Source organism: Trachurus trachurus (genome assembly GCF_905171665.1).
Source record: "Trachurus trachurus genome assembly, chromosome: 21".
Lineage (NCBI taxonomy): Eukaryota > Metazoa > Chordata > Actinopteri > Carangiformes > Carangidae > Trachurus > Trachurus trachurus.
Window position 1 is genome coordinate 13,844,474 of NC_139899.1, and position 24,004 is coordinate 13,868,477.

A 24,004-nucleotide genomic window follows, 5' to 3' on the forward strand; every position below is an offset into this window, starting at 1 on the left:
CCATCAATGCAAAATACACCGATGAACGTTTAAAAAAGTGTAATATTCACTCGAAACATTTGATTTTATTAATATTTGACATCCACCAGTTCCAGCCTCCTCCATGCAGCTGCGCCTTTAAGAGCATCTCTGGCAGCATCCTCCTCTGTCACGGACGCGCACACAGCGGCTCTGTAACAGAGAATACAGCTTAGCTTTCTGCACACACACAGGCCTAATTGTGTAGATACATCATATCATTTCATCATTACATTCACCGACGTTATTTCTCCACTGGACATTGATGAATTTGCTTCCACCGTCGCCGTAGCGGTCCCTCCGATCGTTATTATTTTTGATTCCCTTCCTTCCCGCATCCAGAGACTGATTTACGCTACAAGATGGCTGAGTTGAATTTGGGGAAGGGGCTGACTGCAGGGAAAGTGGCCAGCAACGTCCAGAAAAAACTAACCAGAGCTCAAGAAAAGGTAAGCTGAGAACTGTTTCTGCTCCGCGAGAGGGGGGTGAATGATGCTTCAGGCCTTCGAGCTGCGAGGCAGCGGTGCCGCATCCCCCCAGCACCGAGGCGCAGTGTCGCATCACGACATCATAATATTAAGAGCAAGGGATCCTGTGTTTGGGGATGGGGGTGTCCACTTCAAACACATCCTTATTTCAGTCAATGTCATGCAGCGGACACGTTCAGAGTGCAGTCAGATGTGCAGTATAGGCCTGACTCACAATTGAGCCTGACGACTGATGATGATGTGGTTGTGGTATTTAAGCCAATACCTGGCTCCTTTCACGAGGGATTTAACTACAGAGATGCTGACTGCAGCCCACTCTTTAGACATGCTCCCGCCACCAAGATAATATGTAACACCCATGCTGCATTATGTATAGGAAGTGGTAAATAAGGGGCCTAGTCTGTGCGTTAAAGCACCTGCGAGTTTTGCGCGGAATAAATGACAGGGGGCGCTACTTGTCTGTCAAAATGCATAATGTTGTGTTATAGACACGCAGACAGAGAGAAAGCACATGGTTCCCACGTAGAGCTATTGCACATTATATGTGACAGGAATGGGTTCAGTATACTGCAGGATTGGCCTCTTTGGTTTAATTCTGACATTGTGTGTGAGTGTGCATGCCATTTACTGTTTTACACAATCTACAAATAGATAAATAATATTTAAACTTAACCTTGTGTATGTGTGAGAAAGAGAGACCCAGACAGACAGTGTATTTTTCGGAGCATCATGTCAGTTGTGTGGTAGGCCAACACACTGAAAACTGAGCAGGATCAATTGCTACATTACTAATGTCATTATTTGTTCGATGTACAGGTCCTCCAGAAGCTTGGCAAAGCTGATGAGACCAAAGATGTTGCCTTTGAGGAGGGCGTTATCAACTTCACCAAACAATATGTGAGTGCACCTGTTGTTGTTGTTTCTAAATAGCCTCCAAATCACCTTTTCCTGTTTCATTTACTGTTCAAAATATGATATAATGAACCAGCTTTATGAGAAGTGTAGCTCACCAGGCCTTCTGGCGTCTACCAACTTCTAGATCTCTGTACGTGGCTCCTCTGTCCACTTCTTGTGTCCTAAGCCTCATGTTTGTATGTTTCACTGACAGGCGGAAGGCAGCAAACTGCAGAGGGACCTTAGAGCATACCTGGAGGCAGTGAAAGGTGAAACACATACAAGCCCATCCCAAGTCATGCTGATGACTGAACACATGTTGATCAGTGGATGTACAAATACATACTTCAGCTTGTAAATATAAATGCATGTTAATGTACAGTATACTATGTGTTTGTCCTCAGCCATGCACGAGTCCTCCAAGAACCTGCAGTCATGTCTGGGTGACATGTATGAACCCGAGTGGCTAGGCAAGAACGAAGTGGATTCTGTTTTGGAGGTCAGAGACACTTTTATAAATGTGTTTAAGAGGCAGCCATTGACTGTATGACAGAATGATGTATATCCATGTACAGGTCAAAACCACTTAGCTGATGTGTATTTTCACGCGGGTGCATGGTTAGATAGAAATCATATATCATTGCTTTACAGGTTGGTGCAGAACGAGTAGCTCTTCGAATTCTTCTTGTTTGCTCTTGAAATTACTTTTGGATTAATGGCTCGTGTTTTACACAACTGTAGCTGCACTTAATAGGATTTCCATTTGTTCCCAATTCAATACAAGATCTCTAGTTAAGACAGAGCACCTTAGCAACTGGAGTTAGCGCTGCGAGATGGAGAGATTTTTATTGTGCTATAATATCAATCTGTACTGCAGGACAGCGATGTGCTGTGGACCGATTACCACCAGAAGTTGGTGGATCATGCCCTCATCTCCATGGATACTTACCTGGGCCAGTTCCCTGATATCAAGGTAAGGTGAATAGTCATAACGACATATTGTAAGTTATCTGAAAATGGTTGGCATCAGGCATTCATGCAGTGGCAGCAAGGCTTTCCTACACATAATACTATTCTTAATATACAGTAGTTATAATAATCATACACTATTTGGATTTCAGTTGTATTGAATTAGAAATATTGAGCATAGAACTGTAAAAAGAAAAAAAAGATGCCAAATTAATTGAAAAAAAGAAAAAAAAACTGAACTTATTTGTGGAGCATGAAAACTGGGTATCTCATTCCTGACATTAAATAACATCAGTGCTTATTTTCCTCTTTTCTTTCTGTCTTCTTCTCCATCCAGGCTCGTATAGCTAAGAGGGACAGGAAGCTGGTGGATTTCGACAGTGCCAGGCACAACTATTCTGCCACGCACAAGTCCAAGAAAAAGGACGGGGGCATTAAAATTACCAAGGCAAATCAAACACATTATAGTCTGATACCTAAGCCGCAGTACATTGTATTAACGTATTATACACGTGTATAATACATTACTTATTATGTTTTACCAGGTGTATCAACAGCTTTTAAAAAAGTTTTAACCATATGAACCTGTTCTCCCTCCTCCAGCCCTCCTCTCTGCTGGAGAGAGCCACTCCAGGCTGGGCTCAGGGTATCCTGTCTGCACACAACGTTGCCCAGAGCAGTCTGTCCAGGAGCCAGGTACACAATGCTCTTACATGTCCTTCCTACAAGATGTATGATGTATGTAGCAAAGATGAGGAATTCCCTGGTAGGCGGTGTCATGTAGGAAGTCCTCATGTTGGAGAAGTCTTCTGCATGTCAGGCTCTCTGTCTCTGCCCATGTTCCCTGTCACACCAATGAAGCTTAATCATAACTAGCAGGGGATGTTATGTGGGTGTATATAGCATGTCATAATCTATAGTACATCAAACAAACTCGTGTGTGTGTGTGTGTGTGTGTGTGTGTGTGTGTGTGTGTGTGTGTGTGTGTGTGTGTGTGTGTGTGTGTGTGTTTCAGGCTGAAGAGGAGTTGGAGAGAGCCCAGAAAGTGTTTGAGGAGATTAATATTGACTTGCAGGAGGAATTACCTTCACTCTGGAACAGGTGTGTACGTGTGTGCGTGTGAGTGTCAGTGCAAATTGATCTCTCTGTTGATGGATAGGTACTATAATTATGTTTCACTTGCATCTGTGCCACATTTAACTTCACAGGGTATCGAACTAAGCCAAGCCAGTAATGCAGTCAATACTGCCCCTCTTTTTCCCCCCTCTCTTTCTCCCTCTCTCTAGTCGCGTTGGGTTTTACGTCAGCACCTTCCAGAGTTTGGCTGGTTTCGAGGAGAAGTTTCACAAGGAAATGAGCAGGGTGAGACTCTTCAATTGAGCTATTGCATTTAAGACCGGACAAAACAAACCTGCATAGAATTTAAGAATTGCAGCTCAGGAAACGAATGACAAGAAAATGATTGTTGCTGCAAATCAACACTGTTTTTAAACCATATGCAAAGTGTGTTATAGTTCATTTCTTAGTTTCTTAATTTCTTAGCCCAGTAAAGCAGAACTAGGACATTGGGTTTCAAATGACTGCAGTGAGATTATCCTCTGTAATGCTCCCTGAGCTTGAGAGTTGTAAATATTGTCTCTGAATTTGGACGTGATGCAAACAAGCTGTACTTTGCGGTGCGTGTATAATATGATTATGTTAATAATTACGTCATAGACAGTGCCAGAATAGTGTATGATCATTGGATTCAATGAGCGGAAGTGGGTGAAGATGTTTTTTTATCAAATCATTATTTGATGTGAATTGTACGCTCATAGCTTACACTGTTCCTTTTTTCCTCCTTACAGTTGGATCAGGATTTGTACGATGTCTTGGTGAATTTGGAGCAATCAGAGACAACCAGGTTAGTGAGCGAACATATGTTTTCTAAATTCTCTAATAGTCAGACTTTCTACTGCTGAGTGCTCTGTAATGTATTGTGTAGCTCATGAGAGATTCATAGAATGAGATGTCAAATCCTTTCAGGCATCCATTGAAAGCTATAAGTGACAAATATACACAGCAGTAAATCTTTTCTCAACGCTAATGCCATTCAGACATAGACGCACCGATACATTGTGTAAGGGCTTTGCCTTTCACTTTTGTTGAAATTGCTCTCAGGTAAAAACCCAGTTACCTCAGCTTTTAGCAATTCTAAAAAAGAAAACACAAATCCCTCCATGTTCTTGAAAACAGCTGGTTGTGTGAAACCCTGGGAACCAGTTAAGAGTCTTGAGCCTCATCTGTCAGAACTCATGATGCTGATGCGTTATTTTTAATTAACTTGTTTACAGTGTTTTCTCCAATTGTGTGTTCACTGTAAGCTAAGAGGTAAAAACTCACAACTCTTTAAAATATATATTTTTAGCTTGATTTTTAAGGTCTACCATCCTTCACTGCCAGCACGGAATTTCAGTTGTTTTTTGATTATACTGTATATGGCACACAGAAAACGCAAGAAAAAACTTTTTGGTGCAATACACATATTTCAGAATAAATTGCAGTGGCATCTGAGGTATTAGCAGAAGAAAGATGGAAGCAAGGTGCATTAAAGGAATGATTGTTTAATATACAATCAATTGTTTTACTTGCTAATGCTGAAGATTGATCCATCTTTCCTGGGTTCTGTCTGGAAAATATGAAACCCGTGGATTACAACCCAACACATTTAAGCTACTGGAACAGACCAAATTAAATGACATTCATTAACCTATAGCCTTCCCTGAACCCCCCCACCCCCCCTCCCCCTTGCAGAAAGACAGGTAACCGCGGTGCATCATCGTCAGGAGCAAATAGGAGGTAACCGGCAGCAATTGTGGTAACCATGGTGACACAACTCCTGTCTGTCTGTCCAACTGACAAGTCTGTCCAGCTGTCCGTGTGTCAGTCAGTCTGCAGGCTTGGGATGACCACAGGGAGAGCTAGTGCTTGGTTGTGCAAGTGAATTGATGGACACGTTGTCTGATCAGACAGCTGTGTGCTCAGAGCTGCAGATGTACAAGAGGAGAGCAAACCTGTGTCTTTGATGCCGCACCAGGCAAAAATGTTACATAATAATGAAGCCCAAATCTCAGGGTTCACGTCATCTCATCTCCCCGTGAAATTAAAGTCTGGTCTGCTCCTATAATGAGTCTGGTTTTGGTTGCTTCTCCTTTACTCACTGTTTTCAGATCTTTGAACTCTTTGCTTATTTAATGTCCACTGGTAAACACACAGTAGACTTTTTGGACCTGTGGCAAAACTCACTGCACCCTTACAAGTCCTATGCTACCCCAGCTTCCCTGAATAACCTCTGCTTTTATTTGATTTTACACATATAGAAACTGTAGAACCACAATCAGATCTTGAAACTATATCAGGCCTCAAGAGCAGGTAGTAAGTCATGGTAAATCCACTGTGACTGTTTGCTAATACAGCCTTGGCAGTGATTTAACTCTCATAGCCATTTGAACTTACCAATGTACAAAGTTGCCTTGTCCAGCGATAGGTTGCAGGTATGTTCTCAGCTCTTTAAACATCTGCAGCTCTGGGGCTGCTTCTGTCAGCTTTAGAACATCTTCTGAATGGCAGTGAATGCCTCGATCACTGTTCGCTTGTGAGGATTTACAGGAGGCACACACTACGCCTGCTTGCATGGGATGGGTTTGGATGGGATGGGACGGATGACGGAAAGGGAAGCTCACTTTTTTTTTTTTTTTTTTTAGCATGACAGCTCTTGTAATGACTACTTCCACTTGAACTCCTGTAGAGCATGCCTTGTAACTTCTCTCTAGTGGTGTTGTAGCTCTTAGCTGCTCTCTTCAACCTTTGCTGCCCTCCTCTCTCTCATATCGTTCACCAACCTCATTACCTCTCTCTATAATCTGTTTTTTTTGCCCTCCATCTCTCCCTCTCTCATTCACCTAGTGGCAAAGAACCATCTAACCACACTCTTAGGCCAGGAGGACCACCCCCAATCCCCAAATCTCCATCCAAGGTAGACACACTCGGAGATACGTTTATTAACAGCTATATCAGATTGTTTCTTTCTACAAAATTAAAAAAACAGAATACAAAGTAAAAGCAGTGGAGTCCTCATTACCACATGTTTTTTCTCTGTCCTAGCTAAGACCAGCAATGCCTCCTCCACCCAAGGTGACCCCATCTAAGGAGATGAAAACAGAGAACATCATCAACCTGTTTGATGCTGCTGCTACACCTGATATCAGTGTCACCTCCCCTACAGAGGTTAGTGAGCTGCTGCTGTCTACAAACTGTGCAATAACCCTTTAACTTTCCCTTCTCCTGTGCAGGTCAGAAACATTTGTTAAATACTTCTGGCCTGCCCCTCCTCCTATTCTATTCTAGGGTTGGAGGAAAAAATCAATACGGCATAGTATCGTGATATTTTGCGTGCCAATTTTGTATTGATATACGGACGCCAAGTATTGATCTGAACAGACTTAGAAGTTTAGCTTATCAGGAAAAACGTTTTCGTCTAGAGACATCATTTACAGTTGAAAAAAGCGAATAACTTGCAGTATATCACAGCATATTGCAACATTTTTAATATCGCAATTATATCTTATCATGATAATATTGAATTGCAGGGCCTCTGGTGATTCCCACCCCTATTCTATTCAATTCTATTCTATTCTATTCTATTCTATTCTATTCTATTCTATTCTATTCTATTCTATTCTATTCTATTCACATCCTTGCCTTCTCTATTGCGCAAAGTTAGCCAACAAGCCCTCCTATTCCTGTTGTTATCAGTTTGACAGTCCTGCAGTGAGCAGCCTGTTGGACATGGACATGGACCTGGACTCTTTCAGTGCAGCCACCAAAGCCTCCACGGTCACACAGGTGGATGAGTCATGGCATGAAAATATAGTCCTAGAGACACTCCACTGCAAGAAATGCCAAGCTTCACAAGAGATTTGATTGTTCTATTCAGAAAGTTCATTCCATGACACTGGGGAATGGAGGAGTCCTGACCTGTTCCAGTTAAACAAGTTGAACTGCCTGTTGAAAGTATCAAGGGAGCTGGTGCAGTAATTTGACTCTGAATATACTGAAATAAGTCTGGATACAAAATGAAATCACTTGGTAAGCTTGGCATAGTTTGAGGTGTTACTTGCTCTGCTTCTGTCCAATTGTCCAAACCAAAAGGTGGATGATGATGGCATGATGATCTGTAGAAACCTGCTTCTAGTGACCACTTCTTCCTGCTTCAGCACAATCCACAGATCACTCATGGCATGAACAGTAGACTGACAGCCCTGCTCTGCTCTGCTCTGACTAGTCTCTCGCTCTCTCTTCAGACCTGGACGAAATTACAGCAGAATGTGAAAATGTTATACATACCACTAGGTCTTAGCATGCAGTCTAAAAGCTGCTCTCATTGCTTGGAGGGTGAGATTAATTTAACACATAAGCTTATGTCAAGTTTTTTTTCCAGCTGCTGTTTGATCCAGGTCTGCTACTAAGCCTTTCAGTACCTGACTGTTGAATGGCATGTAGTCAAACTCTATATCTATCCTATATCTATATATAGCTGGAAGGTACTTAACATTTTGTGTTTATGTTTTATTAGAACATATAAATATTGTGTGCATCCTCTCCAAAAAGAGGACTTCCCTTAACTTCCCTTTGATATCAGAACAGTAATGCTCTATCATTATAGGCTACTGTTAATAATAATATGTATTTATTATGCTGAAAAATGCACGTTTCTTTTTTTTTTTTGCTTTGTTTTTTAATTGCCAAAACAAAACCAAAAAAATCCCTCACTGCTGTGCTCGAAGCTTATTGCTAGGAGCAGATCATAATAATCTCAGAAGGCACATGAGTGAGATTGTTTTCTTTGCACTACACCCCTGGTGTTAGGAGTTGGTCCTTTGATACCAGTGAAATTATTTTACCTGGCCTAGGTAAATTATACTGATTTAAAGGTCAGTGACAGATAAGAGTGGATTAACAAGGCAAGATGAGAAATTCAGAAATATCTTGCATCATGAAAAAAAGAGCATGCATCAGATTAGTTAAAATGTACTTGTTCTGACATTTGCACCGTTTTCTAACAAAAGTCTGGATGCCCCTGAAAATGTCAAATAGTGTAACCCCAAAAGAACATTAATTATTAAATATTTTACCTACCTACTGTGGATTTATATTAAGTGTATTACTAGATTATTTTGCTGTGTTTCTATATTTAAAATTTGTAAATGTATTTTGGCAATACTGAGCAGGACATATCCTAAAAACACAGTTTTTTTGTCTAAATTAATAAATAAAGTGTGACCAACTGTGTAAAATTTGTCAAGAAACATAGTGTTGCATTGCAAAAGTAGTCCAGATTTGTTTTCCTGTATACAGTCAGATTTTTATGAAAAAGTATCTGTTACACCACTTGATATTAGGTTGCATCAATAGGTTTAACCTGTACACCAACTGATATAGTATAGTATTTTAATTTCAAACTTTAATCCTTTTGAATTGACTAAACCGTATTGACACAATAAAATTAGCATCACATATGACAGAATCCACATCCTCCTATTTTCATCACTTCTTACTTCACCAAGCAGTGCCTGTTCTCTTGTTCTGCTAAAGATCTCCTGCGATGGGCTTGTAGGGTAAGAGCATGGGACCTGCACTGGAAATGTCTTACTGAATGCAACGGGCATAACCAAGAGCTTTTAGGGTTAAGAATTTCCTTCTGTTTTCTCATTCTGTTGCTTCCTCTGTTTTCCACAGCCTGCAAACTGGGACTCGTGGGTAAGCTTGCCATCCTCATCTTAGGAGAAAGTTTTCAGAAAAAATAACAAAATATATAATTACCATTATGATCATCATCTTTATCAGGATATTCTTAATTGTGTTCATAGAAGCGGCCGCTTCATTTGCCATTGTTTGCTTTCAACCTTATATTTATCTTTATCACCATTATACAAGCCCCACTGTCATTGTGCTTGCTGCTACACAGCTGTACTTGGCAGTCCTGCACAACTGGGCAGGGACTTCTATAATGGTCATTTCATTTGTGGTTATAAACAGGCTTTTCCATTAATGGCTCTTTTCATTTGTCTGTCCCAAGTCTGTTTGTGCGTTGTCCTTGTGTCTGCAGTGCTTGATGTGATAACACTAAACACTGAAGAGATTGTACTACAGCACAAATAGAACTTGGGAATCAAGTCAGCTCAGTTTCAAATTCACATTTTACACTGTTAACATGTTTAATCAATATAGATTTGATAGCATTTGAACTGCTCTTTATATACACTATATACAGAATACACAATTATATAAAGCACATTACGTTTCAATGCCTTGTGTAGAATGATTTGAAACTGAATTGACCTCATTTCTTGGTTTCTCTTCATATCCCTGTATGTTCACATGTCAGAATACTTGCTCCATGTGACACACACGGAACAGTTGTGTACTGAGCGTTGAGTGAAGTTGCTCATGTTTGCAGCTGGTTGTTTTATGGAAATGAGACTTCAGAGTGAGTGGGCAACTTCACAAAACTGTGCTTGCAACTTGGCATCCTGATCATTAAATGGTCTTTTTGTTCATCCTTTACCTACTGTAAGAGGGACGTGTCACAACAGTCAGACAGTTCTGCTGTGTTACAGCTTGAGGCAAAGCACTGATAGAAAGGAGCGACACCTCTACTCTTACAAAGCTTCCTTCCTCTTTCTCCATCCGAACATACCCGTGGGAATATAAACCATGCTTGCTAACTACACACAGAAGATCCGACATCTGTCTTCTGATGGGACTCTTTTTTCTTTCCTGCCTCCTACTGCCACCTTTCCTTACCTTCATTTGTCTTTTGATTTAGTCTGAACCTTCTTGCTTAAAGGTTTATCTTTCTGCATCAGTCTTCTCTTCTTCTTATGATGATGATGATGATGGTGGTGATGATGGTGATGATGATGACCCCTTGGTGTACATGTCATCTCTCATGGTCTCCTTTCTTTTCAATATTGCAAAACTGCTCAATTTTGCCTTAAATCTGATGAATCAGTTGAATCTACATAAATCCTACCAACCCCTCCAAACCCTCATTTGTGTTCAAATCCATTAAAAGGCCATTCTAATGATTTTTCAGGTTTATAGCCCTTCATCTATCCCCTTAATCTGACACATCTTTTAAATGCTTGTGAATGTATTTTAGAATAGCTGTAAAACTGTACTTTTGCACAGTAGTGCTTTGAGTGAAATGCCAACATATTGATGGGCTAACATGCTGATGATGTTTGCCACGCAGATACTGTATTTGACACAGTGGTAAAAGGCAATTGATCAACAGAGTTAAAGTTTTAAACAATTAGTTTGTGACACACCCTAACACAAAAGCTACCACATTTAATGGGAATTAATTTACCAACTGTCAAGAAAACTGAGAAAAAACTTATTTTGGCGCAAAGGGAGAAGCCAGGAGCTCTGCAAAATTATACAAAAAACATGTGTGCCAATTTTTAAGGCAGGTTGGTGAGATATTTTAGTCTTGATCAAGGTGGTCAAGTAATAAAACACTGCTATCCCTAGAGTCATGTCACTTTAATGGAAAAAAAATTAGGAACGTTAGGTTATAGTCAGCATACGATATAGCAAACATGATTTTTAGCTAATGGGTTAAAGCAGACAAAATCATTTGTTTGGTCCTTTAATGTTTGAACCCTAACTGTCATTATTGTAGTGCAACCCTTATGCACCCCTTTATTTCTAATCCCCTGCCCATCAAAAATATTTTACTTTATTTAATTGAAAAATTAATTAAAATGTTTTGGAAAAATTTGATTTACAAAAAATATGCCAAGAAGGTAAAATATCTCTTATGACCTCTGATTCCTTGAAACCTGACCCTTGCCCCTCAGCCTGAGGAAAGTGATGCCCAGGAAGAGGAGCCCCAGAAGCACTATGACCCTGTAAGTGCCGCAGCACAGGCTTGGGGGGATGATGATGATGCGCAGCCCGTCCGCTATGACCCAATAGAGGCTGCCAAAGAGGGTTGGGGGAATGATGAAAGCGAACCAGTTTCCTATGACCCTGTGGCTACGGCTCAGGAGGGATGGGGGGATGATGGGAGCCAGCCAGTTCATTACGACCCCGTGGCTGAAGCCCAGGCCGGCTGGGGCGATGATGAGAGCCAGCCGGCCGCTGAGGAGCCCCCCACACCTACAGCTGAGGCTCCAGCCGACACCGCTGAAGAAGAAGAAGAAGCCACCCCAGCTCCCACCACACTGGATAATGAAGAGGGTCAGGTAACCATGGAGAGCAAAAATGGAGAGATGCATCTGGGCGAAAAATGGTGGATGCATCGACTCTTGAGGAGGAGGTTTGAGCATGGGAGGAAGCAGATGGTAGAGAGAAATTGTGAATGGGAAGTGTAAAGATGGAGGAGATTTAGGATGCATCCGGGCCAGCAGCATGGATGCATCAACTGTGGCAGAGGGCAAGATGGAAATTAATTGGTGAGGGAAAGCAAAGAATAGAGACATCTGTTTCTGAATGCACATAATTAATCCCAGTCACTGCTAATCACACATAGTATCATGTGTATCTTTATGGCAAATGTGTAGTAGTATCTAATCCTGCTGTCTAATCAACATGCCTGCATTAACTATGACTTTGCTGTTCAGGCTGTGCTGCTTGTGTCTTTGTCTTTGTCTCGTTTGTCTGTACCTCTTTCTTATTAATTCTTTCCACATCCCTATTTTATTACCTTCATCAGTCTCATCCTCTAACCTCTATCCGTTATTCCTCTGTGTCTCCCAGGATGAGTCTGCAGCAGCTGCTGCTGCGGCACCAGAGGAAGCAGCAACAGAAGAGGTGAGGATAAGAATCACATGTGTTTTTCTCTCCAAAACAATGGCTGAAGGTTTTAAGCTCTTGTCTTTTAAACGAGGCATTACAAAAAAATCCATCTTGTCATTCTGTCTAGACACCTGAAGAACCTGCACCTGCACCTGAACCCGAACCTGAACCCGAAACTGAACCTGCACCCGCACCTGCACCTGCCCCTGCACCTGCACCTGCACCTGCACCTGCACCTGCACCTGCACCTGCACCTGCAACTGCACCTACACCTGCACCTGCACCTGCAGAACCAACAGAAGCAGCATCGGAGCCTGCAGACCTGCCCCCTGGCTTCTTGTTCAAGGTAAATCAGGAACAAATCTCCTGAACACTTCAGCTCTAAATCTATCTAGTGTGAATGCAGGAAATTCATGTTTGTTTATGTATAACTTAGCTCCAGGTGATGCATGATTACGCTGCCAACGATACAGACGAACTGGAGATGAAGGCTGGAGACGTGGTGCTAGTAATCCCCTTTGACAACCCTGACGAACAGGTACACACACACACACAAAGAGAATGCACAGGTATCCTCTTTTGTGTCCCAGTTAAGTATTGAGTTCATTATTTGCATGTGTGTGTGTTTAGGATGATGGCTGGTTGATGGGAATGAAAGAGGGCGACTGGCAGCAGAACAAAGAAAACGCCGCTAAAGGAGTGTTCCCTGAAAACTTCACCCAGAGGCTGTGAATAAGGAGGACAAGACATCATCCCAGCTTCTTTCTTTGTGTCTCTCTTCCTCTTGCCTCTATCCTTCATGCCCTCTCTTGCCCTGATACTGTATCCTTACTAGGACTTTGGCCATAGAAGCAGAGCTGTCACAGCCCTGGCTGAAACCATGCATTTCTAAGGTCTGCTACACTGTGCTAAAAGTGGATCTTGGCATTTCTGTGGGTTTCTGCCAACATTTTCAAGTTACACATGTAAGTAGCCATTGCACAGGTGCCAGTTTATCGTGTTGCTGTGTTACTACTCAACACCAGAGGAAGTGATCATAAAATTCCTGGTTGATGCAGGGACGGGTTACCTCTGAAATGGCTACTGCTGCAATTTCATTATGATGTTTTATTTTTAGTCATGTCTCATCATATTCCATGTCCATAACAGAGTAAATGTTTTCTGAGACGTGGTTTTGTTCATCTGATATTGAGAGATTGAGAACTATGTGAAATTATTATGAAAATGCCAAGTGTAGCAGAGTATCCCTTACTAATACAGAGAGATGCACACACACACACTCAAATATATATATATATATAAATATAAATATATAACCTGTTTCATAAAGGTTGAAGGGTTGTAATTTACTAAAACCAGGCTGAAAGGACACTGACTGCGTAGAGTCTACACTATGTTTAGAAATTCCTGGCTGGCAATGTCACCTCAGTCAATCTGCAAAAAGACCTCTGAGCACACAAGATGCTAAAGTCTAATCAGCAAAACTGTGCTCATTTAATTAATTGTGCTGTTTTCAGATTGTTGATGACACTCCTGAAATAACGCCCATCCTTTATTCCTACTTTATTGACTTGTGAAACATGGGCCCCTAGTTGTTGTATTGGTTTAGAGTCTATGGTGGAACGAGCAGAGTGAAACTGTTGTAAAACTCCTGATAAACGCATATGCAGTGGACTGGTTAGCAAACACCAGCCTAGCTAAGTGACAGCAGGAATTCAATATGGATTTTCTTTTTTTATTCAAACATAAATACCAGTACAGCAGAGGAACCAGACTGCTAAACTCATTTTTGACAGGCGTGTTTTTTGACATCTGTCCTTTCACAAGTGATTCCAAATATGCATCAGTCAGGCTCGCAATAAAGCTAGCCAACAAACTACACCAATGAGAAGCTGCTACTGGTTGTATGGTAGTTAGGCAGATACGGTTACAGTAACACCCTAATACTAATCAATATATTATATAACTGAGCCAGCCTCATTCGTTTGAAAAAAAATGTGCCGAAAACAATTCTTTTTGTTTGCATAGAGATGACTTAACTCAAATGCAGATGACTCAAAATATGCACCAGAGCAACTTCTTTTATTTTTGTATGCTGCCAAGCAATGATTACATATAGCCTAATGTAACTATGTCAACATAATTGCCAACAAGAGGATGTGATGGAATGTTTTGTACTTCTGTCAGGTTTACTGCTCTCAACATAGCCGCATTCTGTAGGTAGTTAAAACTATCTCACATTCAGTCACTGACTAAAAAGAGATTCACATTTCTCATGATGTTATTAACATGTAATAAGTGTGGGAGAAAATGTATGTGTGTGCGTGCGTGTGTTTATGGGTTGTTTGGAAACATAAATTCTTTATCTATAGGCTATTGTTATTGGACGATATCACCACCACCTACCAGGGAATAAGGCCGTCCGTTTAACAGAAAGCTTTTTCTGACTGGACAAAGGCAACGCAAAACGTATTTGGGTCTTTTTCCACTGGCTGGTATTATGGTTCCAGGTGTTATTGTGCATTTGTTGTGTATAAGTGTAATTTTGCCAAGCTGTGATGACAGATACATATTCTATAAAAACATTCATATCTGTATGTGAGTTACTGTGAGCATGCTGACTTCCCATGTGTTGTTGTGTGAACACCCCTAATTTAAGACAATGATACTTTTGGTCACTTTTGAGGCAGTTGAAACAGGCAATTTTATTTATTTTTTATTATTTATTTTCTTAATCTTAGTAAGGGGGTGGTGGGCAGTCACATATTGTATGTTTTTTTTTACTGACCCCCATCAAATTAGCCCTGATTAAAATTGCTGGTTGTCCATAAGCATTGCCTCAAAAATGTTGCCGGGGTATCGTCGTCCAAAGAGTTAAACATAATTACATGGAGACGGGACACATAGAGATAAAAATTCAGACTCAGGTGGACCAATTTGGCTTTCTGTGTTCTAAGTTCTTGGGGTGTGCATGATTTCTTCATGTGTATTTAAAAAAAAAAAGGCCTCACATGTAAGAACATCACCTGCACATTCAGGTAAATCAACCACATTTTTCAAATTGTACGTATAAGTTGGTGTTTGAGTGTTTTACCTGGGTCTGGTTCTCTATCTGTCTTTACGGATCATTACGGTCTCCTGCGATGAGCTATGGGATACAACAAAAAGGTTTTTCCTGTACCTAACTGACCGATACTATTAAAGATGACTTAGAATCTGTTTGTGCTGACTGATCATTTGTGGCCTATGTTGTGATCATTGTTTCAAATCAAACATTGTGTGACAAAAAGGATAAAATATCTAAATATACTTTTTTTTCCTCTCCACGCTTAGAAACAAATGGTAGTAAAGAAAAAACAAAACGTTCCTTTTCTGCAAATACAGATGCATCCAGCAGGGTGTGCTGTGTTCAAAGACTAACTCACCGTCTTAGAAAAAAAAAAAAAAAACACTTTCCGGCATCAATAGGAGGACAGAGGAGTGTTGCTGCAGAGTGCTGCTGTCCGTGGTACTGAAATCAACCAGCAGCCCACCCTGTAACCACAGCTATTAATGTTGGATTCACAATGACACATCACCATTTATACTTATCACTGGCTATAGGCAGCTTCATATTATTACCAAAACCCAGTATTTAGCTTGTGTTGGTGATTCTGAGTAAGCATGATGTCAAGAAAAATGGACTTTATTTTTTAAAGAAAATACTAACTAGTTATTTTGTAGCTAATTGTGTAGGGCATATCATCTTCTTCTTTTTAATCGCTAGAAAATAAAGAACAGAGTGAGTGGTTTTGGTTTAAAAACATCAACTTTATGTTTCAAATACAAATTGTATGAACAGAGTTGCCAAAATAATAATAATAATAATAGTTTACATTATTTTCTAAAAATAGATCTTTAAATAGTCTCTCCAACAATAGCTTAATATACATATTTAACACAACTTTGAGCAGGCATATAGAGTAAAGCCTTGGAGTTCCTGGATAACTGTAATGTTGAGTCTTCACAAAACATGCTCAACAAGTGTTTCCTGAAAGGACACTTGGGCAATTTGAGCTACACGTGAATCCATATTTAGGGGCTGAACAATTTATCAAAATATTATCAAAATCACAATATGGCCAAGTGCAATGTTCAAATTGCAGGATCTGCAATTCTTTTTTGATAAAGGCAAAACCAAAACAACATATCATTAAAGAAAAAAAGAAAAAGAAAAAAGCATTGTGTTTCTACAGAGGTTTCCTGGCCTATAAATCATATCATCCAGGGAGCATGCTTGTTTGGTACAGACCCCAGAAAAAAATATCATGTTTTCATGTGTTTTTCTATGATTGTGACTCATGTGTTTTTTGTTATTGTTGTTATCACAAGATTAGATCTGCTCTCATAAAATTAATTGATTGATTTTCTGTACCTCTGCCAATCTAGGTCTTGGGTGATAGATGGAACGCAAAACACAAAAAAAAGAAAAAGAAAAAAGGATAATGTAAAGGAGAGCTATCAAACAAACTCTTACTATTCAAGATTAAAGATAACTTATCTATCATGATGCATAGCTGTTGCTTAATACAGTAGTTTAATACAGCCTGAGTGTTGTGAATGCCTTAACTAGATACTGCTGACCTGAACTGAAAACCTGAAACCATGAAAAACATGTCACAAAATACCTGATAAAAACATAAAGATGTATAAATGAACCCATAGAAATAATCTGAGACTATTAAATTAGATGAAAGCAAAAAGGCAGACGAGGAAGAACAGATAAGAGAGGGTGGCAACCACCTGCATGAGTACTTCACAAAGTTTGTTCAATTGAAGAAACACTGCAACACAAAAGTGGCGTCCGTCATCATTCCCTGCCATTCAATAGCTTCCCAACAAAGTCCTTTTCCGGATGTGAAACCACAGTGCATCACCAGCACACTGCTACACTGCTTTAAGTCAATATATAGCACTGCACCATCCACAATTTAATGAGCCTTATCGATTTTTCAATTCGACATTATTCTGTAAATGAAGTCTAACAAACAGTATAGGCTCTCTGAAGAGAATCAGTGGATTTACTGCAGTGATGATTAAGATAGTCAACAGAGCAAAGTTGATCTGTTGTGTTTATTTCCTTCTGCATAACTGTATAAATACCTATGTACATACAGAGCTTCAAATCACACCTTGTTCAGTATCTAGTTTCCTAGATTCACCTTTTTCTCCAACGTGTAAAAATTTGTTCTGACTATATCAGCTTGATCTCAAAATGAAATGTACTGTATGAATGTTGACACAGATTTCAATAAATTTGTGTGAATGAATCCTGACAGTTTCAGTCCCCTGTATTTGTCTCTCATGATTTTACTCATGCTACAAAATGGGGGCAGCAAATACAGTTGAGATTAGTTCATACAAAATACGTTTACACTGTAAAATCAGTTGTATTTGGTGGTGCCTCAGTCGCTTTCCTCTTTTGAGAGAGAAGGCTGTGTTCTGTGCTTTAGTGCTCCTGAATACAGGGAACTGAATGAAGTCATCAGTGTGAACACATCACCATGGCTCCTATCTATGTACTTGCTCGATCCCCCAGGGGTGAAAGTGTCCGTCATCCAGCAGCATTTGCCCCAGCTTCTGTAGAAGCCAAGGGTACCAGTGCAGCCCGTTAGTCTGTGGCTCTGAGGGGCCGATCAGGCTGTAGAAGAACCTCAGTGGGGCCAGGACCCAGTGGGCTAAATGGTGATTGTCCACAGCAGCATAGCAAGATGCCAGTACACCATTCACCACTACAGAGCCATGCTGGGTGAGGGGGGCGTACAGTCCGGTGCTTTTCCGCTCCTGCACAAAGGTCACAACTGAAAAAGCTGTATGTGACCCCACCTCCTCTCGTGCCCTCAGTACGCACTGTCCTGGACGGACCTCGCTGGCAAAAACTGTCCTCAGACCTGCTCCCCAGCTCGGCCTGCCCCCTGGTATGGAGCCCAAAAGAGGCTCTTTGATTGTCTCTTGCCATCCTGGCTCACTCTGCCCACCGGTGCAGTCTGTGACAAAGATCAGGTGAGCTGCTGTGAGCGTCATATTAAGTCCTTCGTCGGTGCCAATGACGTAGAAGGTCTTTTGGACCTCAGGCTGGCGGTCCAAAAAGGATAAGACCGGGCTGTAGAGAAGAGGACCATGGCCATCTGCTGTTGAGGAAGCTAAGACACGGTCACCAGGGCGAAGATCCTGCATCTTTTTAGTAGCTCCACCCTCGAGAATAACCTGAGCGTCACCAGGGAAACAGCCGCCAGTTTTGGCCGCCACAGAATGTTCTGGAGAGATGAAAGAAAGAGAAGCAACATATTATTTTTCTTATCATTCCTTGATGCGACAAGTATGAGAAGATAAAACTTAGAGACAGGGGAGTACAGTTGGAGCTCCTCTCAGGAGTACAGCACGTCTACACATGCAGGTTATTCTAGGTCACTGAGTGATCTATAAAGCAGCTGAGACTTTGACTCAGGGACAACATTATCTCAGTGGATCAGTGGTAGATTGTTAACATATGCATATAATGTGACTATGGTTCAAACTTTGCCTGGACTGTTAGCTTCTGACTATACACACACATACACACGCATAGAAACACGCATCAGAAATCTTTGGAGGATTAAGAATTTAACATACACAGCACATACACAGCACACAAGCAATTCATTTGATTACATATAACTTGTGAAAAAGCACATAATGTTTTGAAAAACTTAAAAACTTGTAATCTATCTGCCCCTTTAACCATGTAGTAAGACAAAGGCCTAAATAAAGACTATGAATCAAAATCCCCCCAAAAAAATTAGTTATGAATTTTTTTTTTCAAGGGCTGTTAAAAATGCATAGTGACGTCCTTTAAACAAACAACTGTCAAAAATCAAAACACCTCTATTTTTCCTCAGATAATGCTGTCAAAGGAGACAAGTTACCCCTCCACACAGAGCGTGCATACCTTTCCTGCTACTCTGTATAACTTGTTAAACCCATTATAGCGTGGTGGCATCCGCATGACATAAGTAATTTACCATTATTAGGAAAATATATTTATTTCTGTGTTCTTAGGCTGTTGTCATTCATTTCGGTTGCCAATGTTGCCACTAGCTATGCATTTGATCCTGTTTGAGTGTATCTGAATAAGGTGGCCCTTTAAGACACACCGAGACGAAGTGGCAAGAAGAGGTAGTCAGCAAGAGCTAATGGATAACCAGCTGATTGTATCACCGCAGTCAGAGCACGGCCTGGGGTCAGAGAGACAGGAAAGCACACAGACTGTGTACAAATTGTTTGGATTACAGCAGAGTTTGAGTTTTAAACTGAGTCACGTGGTCAGTCATGGGTCCACACACAAGGAAAAAGCACCAATGCACTGTAATGAGTTTGAATCCCAACACTTGAAATCTGCTAATTTGAAAAAAAAAGCCGTAGTGGGATGAAGTCTATGAAATTTAGGGAAGGGGAGGGAAATACAAAGACGATTCCTAAGTGACCTTAGACTCCTAGGTAAATCAGTTTGAAATAAGAACTTCATCACTCTTCCTCAAGTGTGTGTTTGTGTGTGTTTGTGGGAGAGCTGTCTTAAGGCAGTGTTAAGGCGGCCAAATATTTGTTCAAGGTGTGTGTGTCTGTGCGCCTGAAGGCTGCATAAAAGGAGGGCTGTGACCGGGAGGTGATAAGACTCAGATAAGAGATCTGAGAGAAACCTGCTGAAGGAAAAGCAACAGCAAAACAAAGGCAGAGTTAATCATCTCACAGCCTACTAACCTGGACAGGCTGCTAGAATGAAGTTTGGCATCAAATAGCTGGCGGTACCAGACGTGGGTAAATGGATTTCTAAAATGTCTCACAAGTTAAAATCACTCTAGATGGAATGTGGCCGAGTATTGTTGGCGTAAGGACTGTGTTTGATAAAATATGTGTGTGTTGGAGAAATGTAACTTAATATCAGCAGTAAAACTTGAAGGGGAAAAAAAGAGAAACTCTGAAATGTGCTGTAATGTCAATCACTGCACCTTCACACCACTACATGTAGCAAAGACTTCAACCACGTCAAAAATCAGAGTATCTCCTTTACAGATACATTATAGAGCTTCGTATTCCACAGTTACAAGACAGATCACGTTATGATGACATCAGACCACTGAGTGAGAGTGAAGAGCACAGGTGCACATCCTGCTCTGATTGGCTCCCAATAGGCCAAACACACACACACAAACACACTTAGACTGATGATACAGGCACAGAAAGGCAAGCTATAGCAAAATCACCGACAAAGGGTCTAGTATCAACCTCATTAGTGGTAATGACAGCTGGCCACCATAACAAAAACATACAAAAACACACAATCAGATGAATTGTGTGTGTGCAGACCCACACACACACACACACACACACACACACACACACACACACACACACACACACACACACACACACACACACACAACTGTAGATCATACCCATCTCTTACCTGACTTGACGCTACAGTGAATGTGGGCTTTGGACTCATAATAGACCCAGTCAAATCCAGCTTCAACGGCCAGCCGGGCCAACATGGCGTATTTACTTCTGTCCCTAAGAGGAGGAATAAAAAGGCATTATGAACTTTCTATATGATTAAATCTGATATGAAGTATAAATCTACAGAGGACCATTATTTTTAGCTTTTAAGATGACATAAAAGGTTATGGATTCAGGAGGAATTTGGTCACATACACAGCAAATTTGCTGATTTAAGTGGTTGGTTCATTACATCACTGATAAGCTGATTGACTTGTTGCCTTGTTGGCTGTTACTGACCGACTGAAAGCAGTTATTGCCCTCGGCATGACTTGTCTGGCCTATTTTCACCTCAGTTTTGTACTTCGTGCCTACCTGTCTGAGGTGGTGATGTCGACAGCACGTCCCTCGTAGTGCAGGGAGTCCTCTGAATGATGACCGTCCTCATCCCAGCCCTCTGTCACTCTCAGCTTCACACCGGGCCACATGTTCATCACAGAGATGGCCAGAGAGTTTAACTTGTCTTTACAACGCTACCGAGAGGCACAGAAAGCGAAAGAATAGATAGGATGTTAGAATCAAACAATCAAGAAACCTGTTTGGGAGGAAAAGGTCAACTGAAAGGGGAAAGAAAGAGATGCTTGGGTTTAGATTCAGGGAGAAGACACATTTTTTTTTTACGTCAGTTTCATTACAGTACAACTGGACAGGGAAACTGAACTGACAGAACAAGAAATCACAAAGAGGAGAACCAGAGTATGACTAAACTCTAGACACAAAAAGGGCATATTGTATTTCTTATGGTGACTATAGGCCATATGACAACTGAGTCAGGGAAATGTTGTCAGGTGAATGGTCAAACTACACACAACTATGTGATAGCTTGGAATGATTCAGCAGTTTTCCCAGATGCTTGAGGTCAAGATGCCACCAACAGTGGAGGTGCTCAAATCTAATGAATCTCATTTGATGTAATTCATACTTAATGCAATTAATGCCCATGCCCACCAATGAATGACTGAATGAATGCTTTTGTGTTATTATGTATCATCCAACTCATGCAACACGCCTGAGGTTTGGCGGGCTGTGCGTAAAGCAACCACTTGTTACAATTGCATATGGCTGAAAGGTGTCCTCTTGTGGGCCAAACCAGCACTGAGACTATAAAGTGAAATTCTGATCAGGATTAGATAGTTTAATCTTAGATAATCTACTTTATTGACAGGCATTTAGTCCAAAATTGATCCTACGATGAGTGAGACCTCCATGTGTGTAACCTGATGGAAAATTGAGATGAATGAGATCATCCAACAACAACAACAAAAAGGCTCAGTATGGGTGTAAAAGCAATAGTTCAATTCAACATCTGCAGCTATGTCAGTGTCGCAGAAAATTCCACAGTCGATGAAATCAATCACTTTGGTTTAAACATTTAACTGGTGGCAAACATTCAGCAGACAACTGGATGCAACAGTCTGGCAAATTTCAAGTGACTCACTTTATTCAACCACTCCGAACAGGTTTGCTATAGTCAGCTCAAGAGTCAAGAGTGGGCACATCACATCCTGACAATTACACCCATTGTCACTATAACCTACAATGATATATAAAGCAGGAGGAACCAGGACCAGAGCTCCATCTTTGCGCGTCTGTGCAAGATGTTCTGCATCCCTTTGCTCCGTGTAGCTACCCGCTCATCTCCCCCTCCTCACCTGGGTCATGAGCCTGTCGGCGCCCGTGTCCTCCTCATCTTTAAAGATGATGTCTGTGTTGTAATTTGGCGTCAGTTCTTTGAAGCGCTCGGAGTTGCGCGTTATTTTGCCCTCGGGTCTCCCGCTGGCTCCCAGCGTCTTCTCGGCGACGTTGGGGCTGAACTGCTTGTAGGCGAGCGGCGTGAGCTTCTTCGGGGGCCGCCTCTTGCCGTACCCCCTCCCCGGCCCGCAGCCCTCCGAGGCAGGTGCGAGGAGGAGGACCGTGGCACACAGAGAGGCGGTGAGAAGGAGGAAGGAGATCCGCATCGCCCCGGGAGGGGGAGGGAGAACTCTCCCTGGGGAGAGAGATGTCTTCAGTACCTCCCCGGTTCAGTTCCCGACTCCATCGTCCGTGACAGTCGCAACTTGACGTCCGAAAATCTCGGATAAAAGAAGCTCAGCACCTCGGCTGCACCGGACACCATGAGGACACCGAAAAGTTTTTTAGCGGCTCCAAAATGACAAATAATGCCCCAAATTGAGAAACTTCGCTCCGTCCGCGTTACAGAATCAACAGTAAGTGTGCAGGCTGTAAAGTCTGTGTATTTAAACAAACAGGTTCAAAGTCGATTTGGTGGGTGAGAGAGTTAAAGAGAGAGAGCGGTTGCTGATATCCAAGTTGCAGTGTTGTGGTTTCTCTCCCTCTCTTTCTTTTGCTCTGGGAAACTGTCAACAACATCAGCCACTTTCGCCTGCTGTTTGGTTGGTGCCCTTTTTGGATTGAAAGCTTCTCCTCTCCATATGCGGCCGGCGCGCAACAAGCTGCAGCTTTCCAGTTGAATTGAAGGGATTTGAATGATCCAAAACGATCTGTTGCCACTTCAGACCGCACCCTGCCAGTCCTGCCCTCCTCTCCTCTCTCCTCTCTCCTCTGTCCCTGCTCTGCCACCCACCCCGCCCCTCCTGGGCACAGGGCGCACTGGAGAGTCCTGTCCACACTCTGCTGGCAGGCAGGCAGGCAGCAAACATAAGCTTTACCCTTCATTTCTGCCACTTCACATTTCCACTTGCTGTCTTTGTCTGTCTGTGCCCTTGACAGCTGTCTATTCTTTTTGTTTTAGACTGTAAACAACAGGCAATCACAATCCATTTAAACCAATCAATTTCCTGGAGTATAGTGTTTTTCACCCTGCAGCTGCATTCCAATATCAAATAAGATCAAGGGTCAGTGGTTGACTGGCTGGCTGGTGTCTGGTTGACTGGCTGTGGTAATTTACTAGCTGTGAGACAGATCGCCTGGATGTGTCACAGGTGGACTTGCTGAGGGATCGTTTGGCTGAACGACTGATTGACTGGCCGGGTGACTGACTGTCAAAAAGATTGTCACTGTCCGGCTGACTGATTCAATCCACGACTGGCTGGCTGCCTGAATGACTGCTGACGTACAACTGTGCCAGTCAGTGTAGACAATCACCCTAATTAATCGACAAGATTAATTAGGCTACTTTATGCCAGTTTCCTAATGTGGACAAATAAATTACGTCTCCAATTTATTAACTTTTGGCTGTCTGGCTCTCTGGCTGTAGG

At 41.7% G+C, this 24,004-nt stretch overlaps 2 protein-coding genes across 2 annotated transcripts; one reads left to right on the forward strand and one right to left on the reverse strand.

The window, feature by feature from the left end:
• Nucleotides 1-380: 380 nt before the first annotated feature.
• Nucleotides 381-12,965, forward strand: bin1a (bridging integrator 1a; the record flags this gene model as incomplete). Its single annotated transcript, XM_083996499.1, is given in 20 exon segments — nt 381-467; nt 1,323-1,403; nt 1,615-1,669; nt 1,805-1,899; nt 2,278-2,373; nt 2,707-2,817; nt 2,973-3,065; nt 3,385-3,470; nt 3,656-3,731; nt 4,217-4,272; nt 5,163-5,207; nt 6,315-6,384; nt 6,513-6,635; nt 7,164-7,253; nt 9,147-9,167; nt 11,276-11,662; nt 12,177-12,248; nt 12,508-12,561; nt 12,652-12,753; nt 12,846-12,965. Coding segments are annotated over 20 exon segments (1,902 nt in total). The 3' UTR covers nt 12,948-12,965.
• Nucleotides 12,966-16,078: 3,113 nt separating this feature from the next.
• Nucleotides 16,079-23,297, reverse strand: LOC311004996 (indian hedgehog B protein-like). The gene is made up of 4 exons (XM_083997263.1): nt 22,439-23,297; nt 21,102-21,259; nt 20,698-20,801; nt 16,079-18,511 (listed from the first exon to the last, which is right to left on the reverse strand). The coding sequence occupies exons 1-4, from the start codon at nt 22,742-22,744 to the stop codon at nt 17,766-17,768; spliced, it is 1,314 nt and encodes a 437-aa protein (XP_083853389.1). The 5' UTR covers nt 22,745-23,297; the 3' UTR covers nt 16,079-17,765.
• Between the last annotated feature and the right edge of the window lie 707 nt (nt 23,298-24,004).

Excerpts from the sequence above, each read along its gene's own strand:
- LOC311004996 (XM_083997263.1), bottom strand. The coding sequence starts at position 22,744 with ATGCGGATCTCCTTCCTCCTTCTCACCGCCTCTCTGTGTGCCACGGTC. Across the intron at positions 21,260-22,438 it reads CCGACAGGCTCATGACCCAG|CGTTGTAAAGACAAGTTAAA; the intron begins GTGAGGAGGGGG and ends GCCTCTCGGTAG. Across the intron at positions 18,512-20,697 it reads TCACTGTAGCGTCAAGTCAG|AACATTCTGTGGCGGCCAAA; the intron begins GTAAGAGATGGG and ends TCATCTCTCCAG.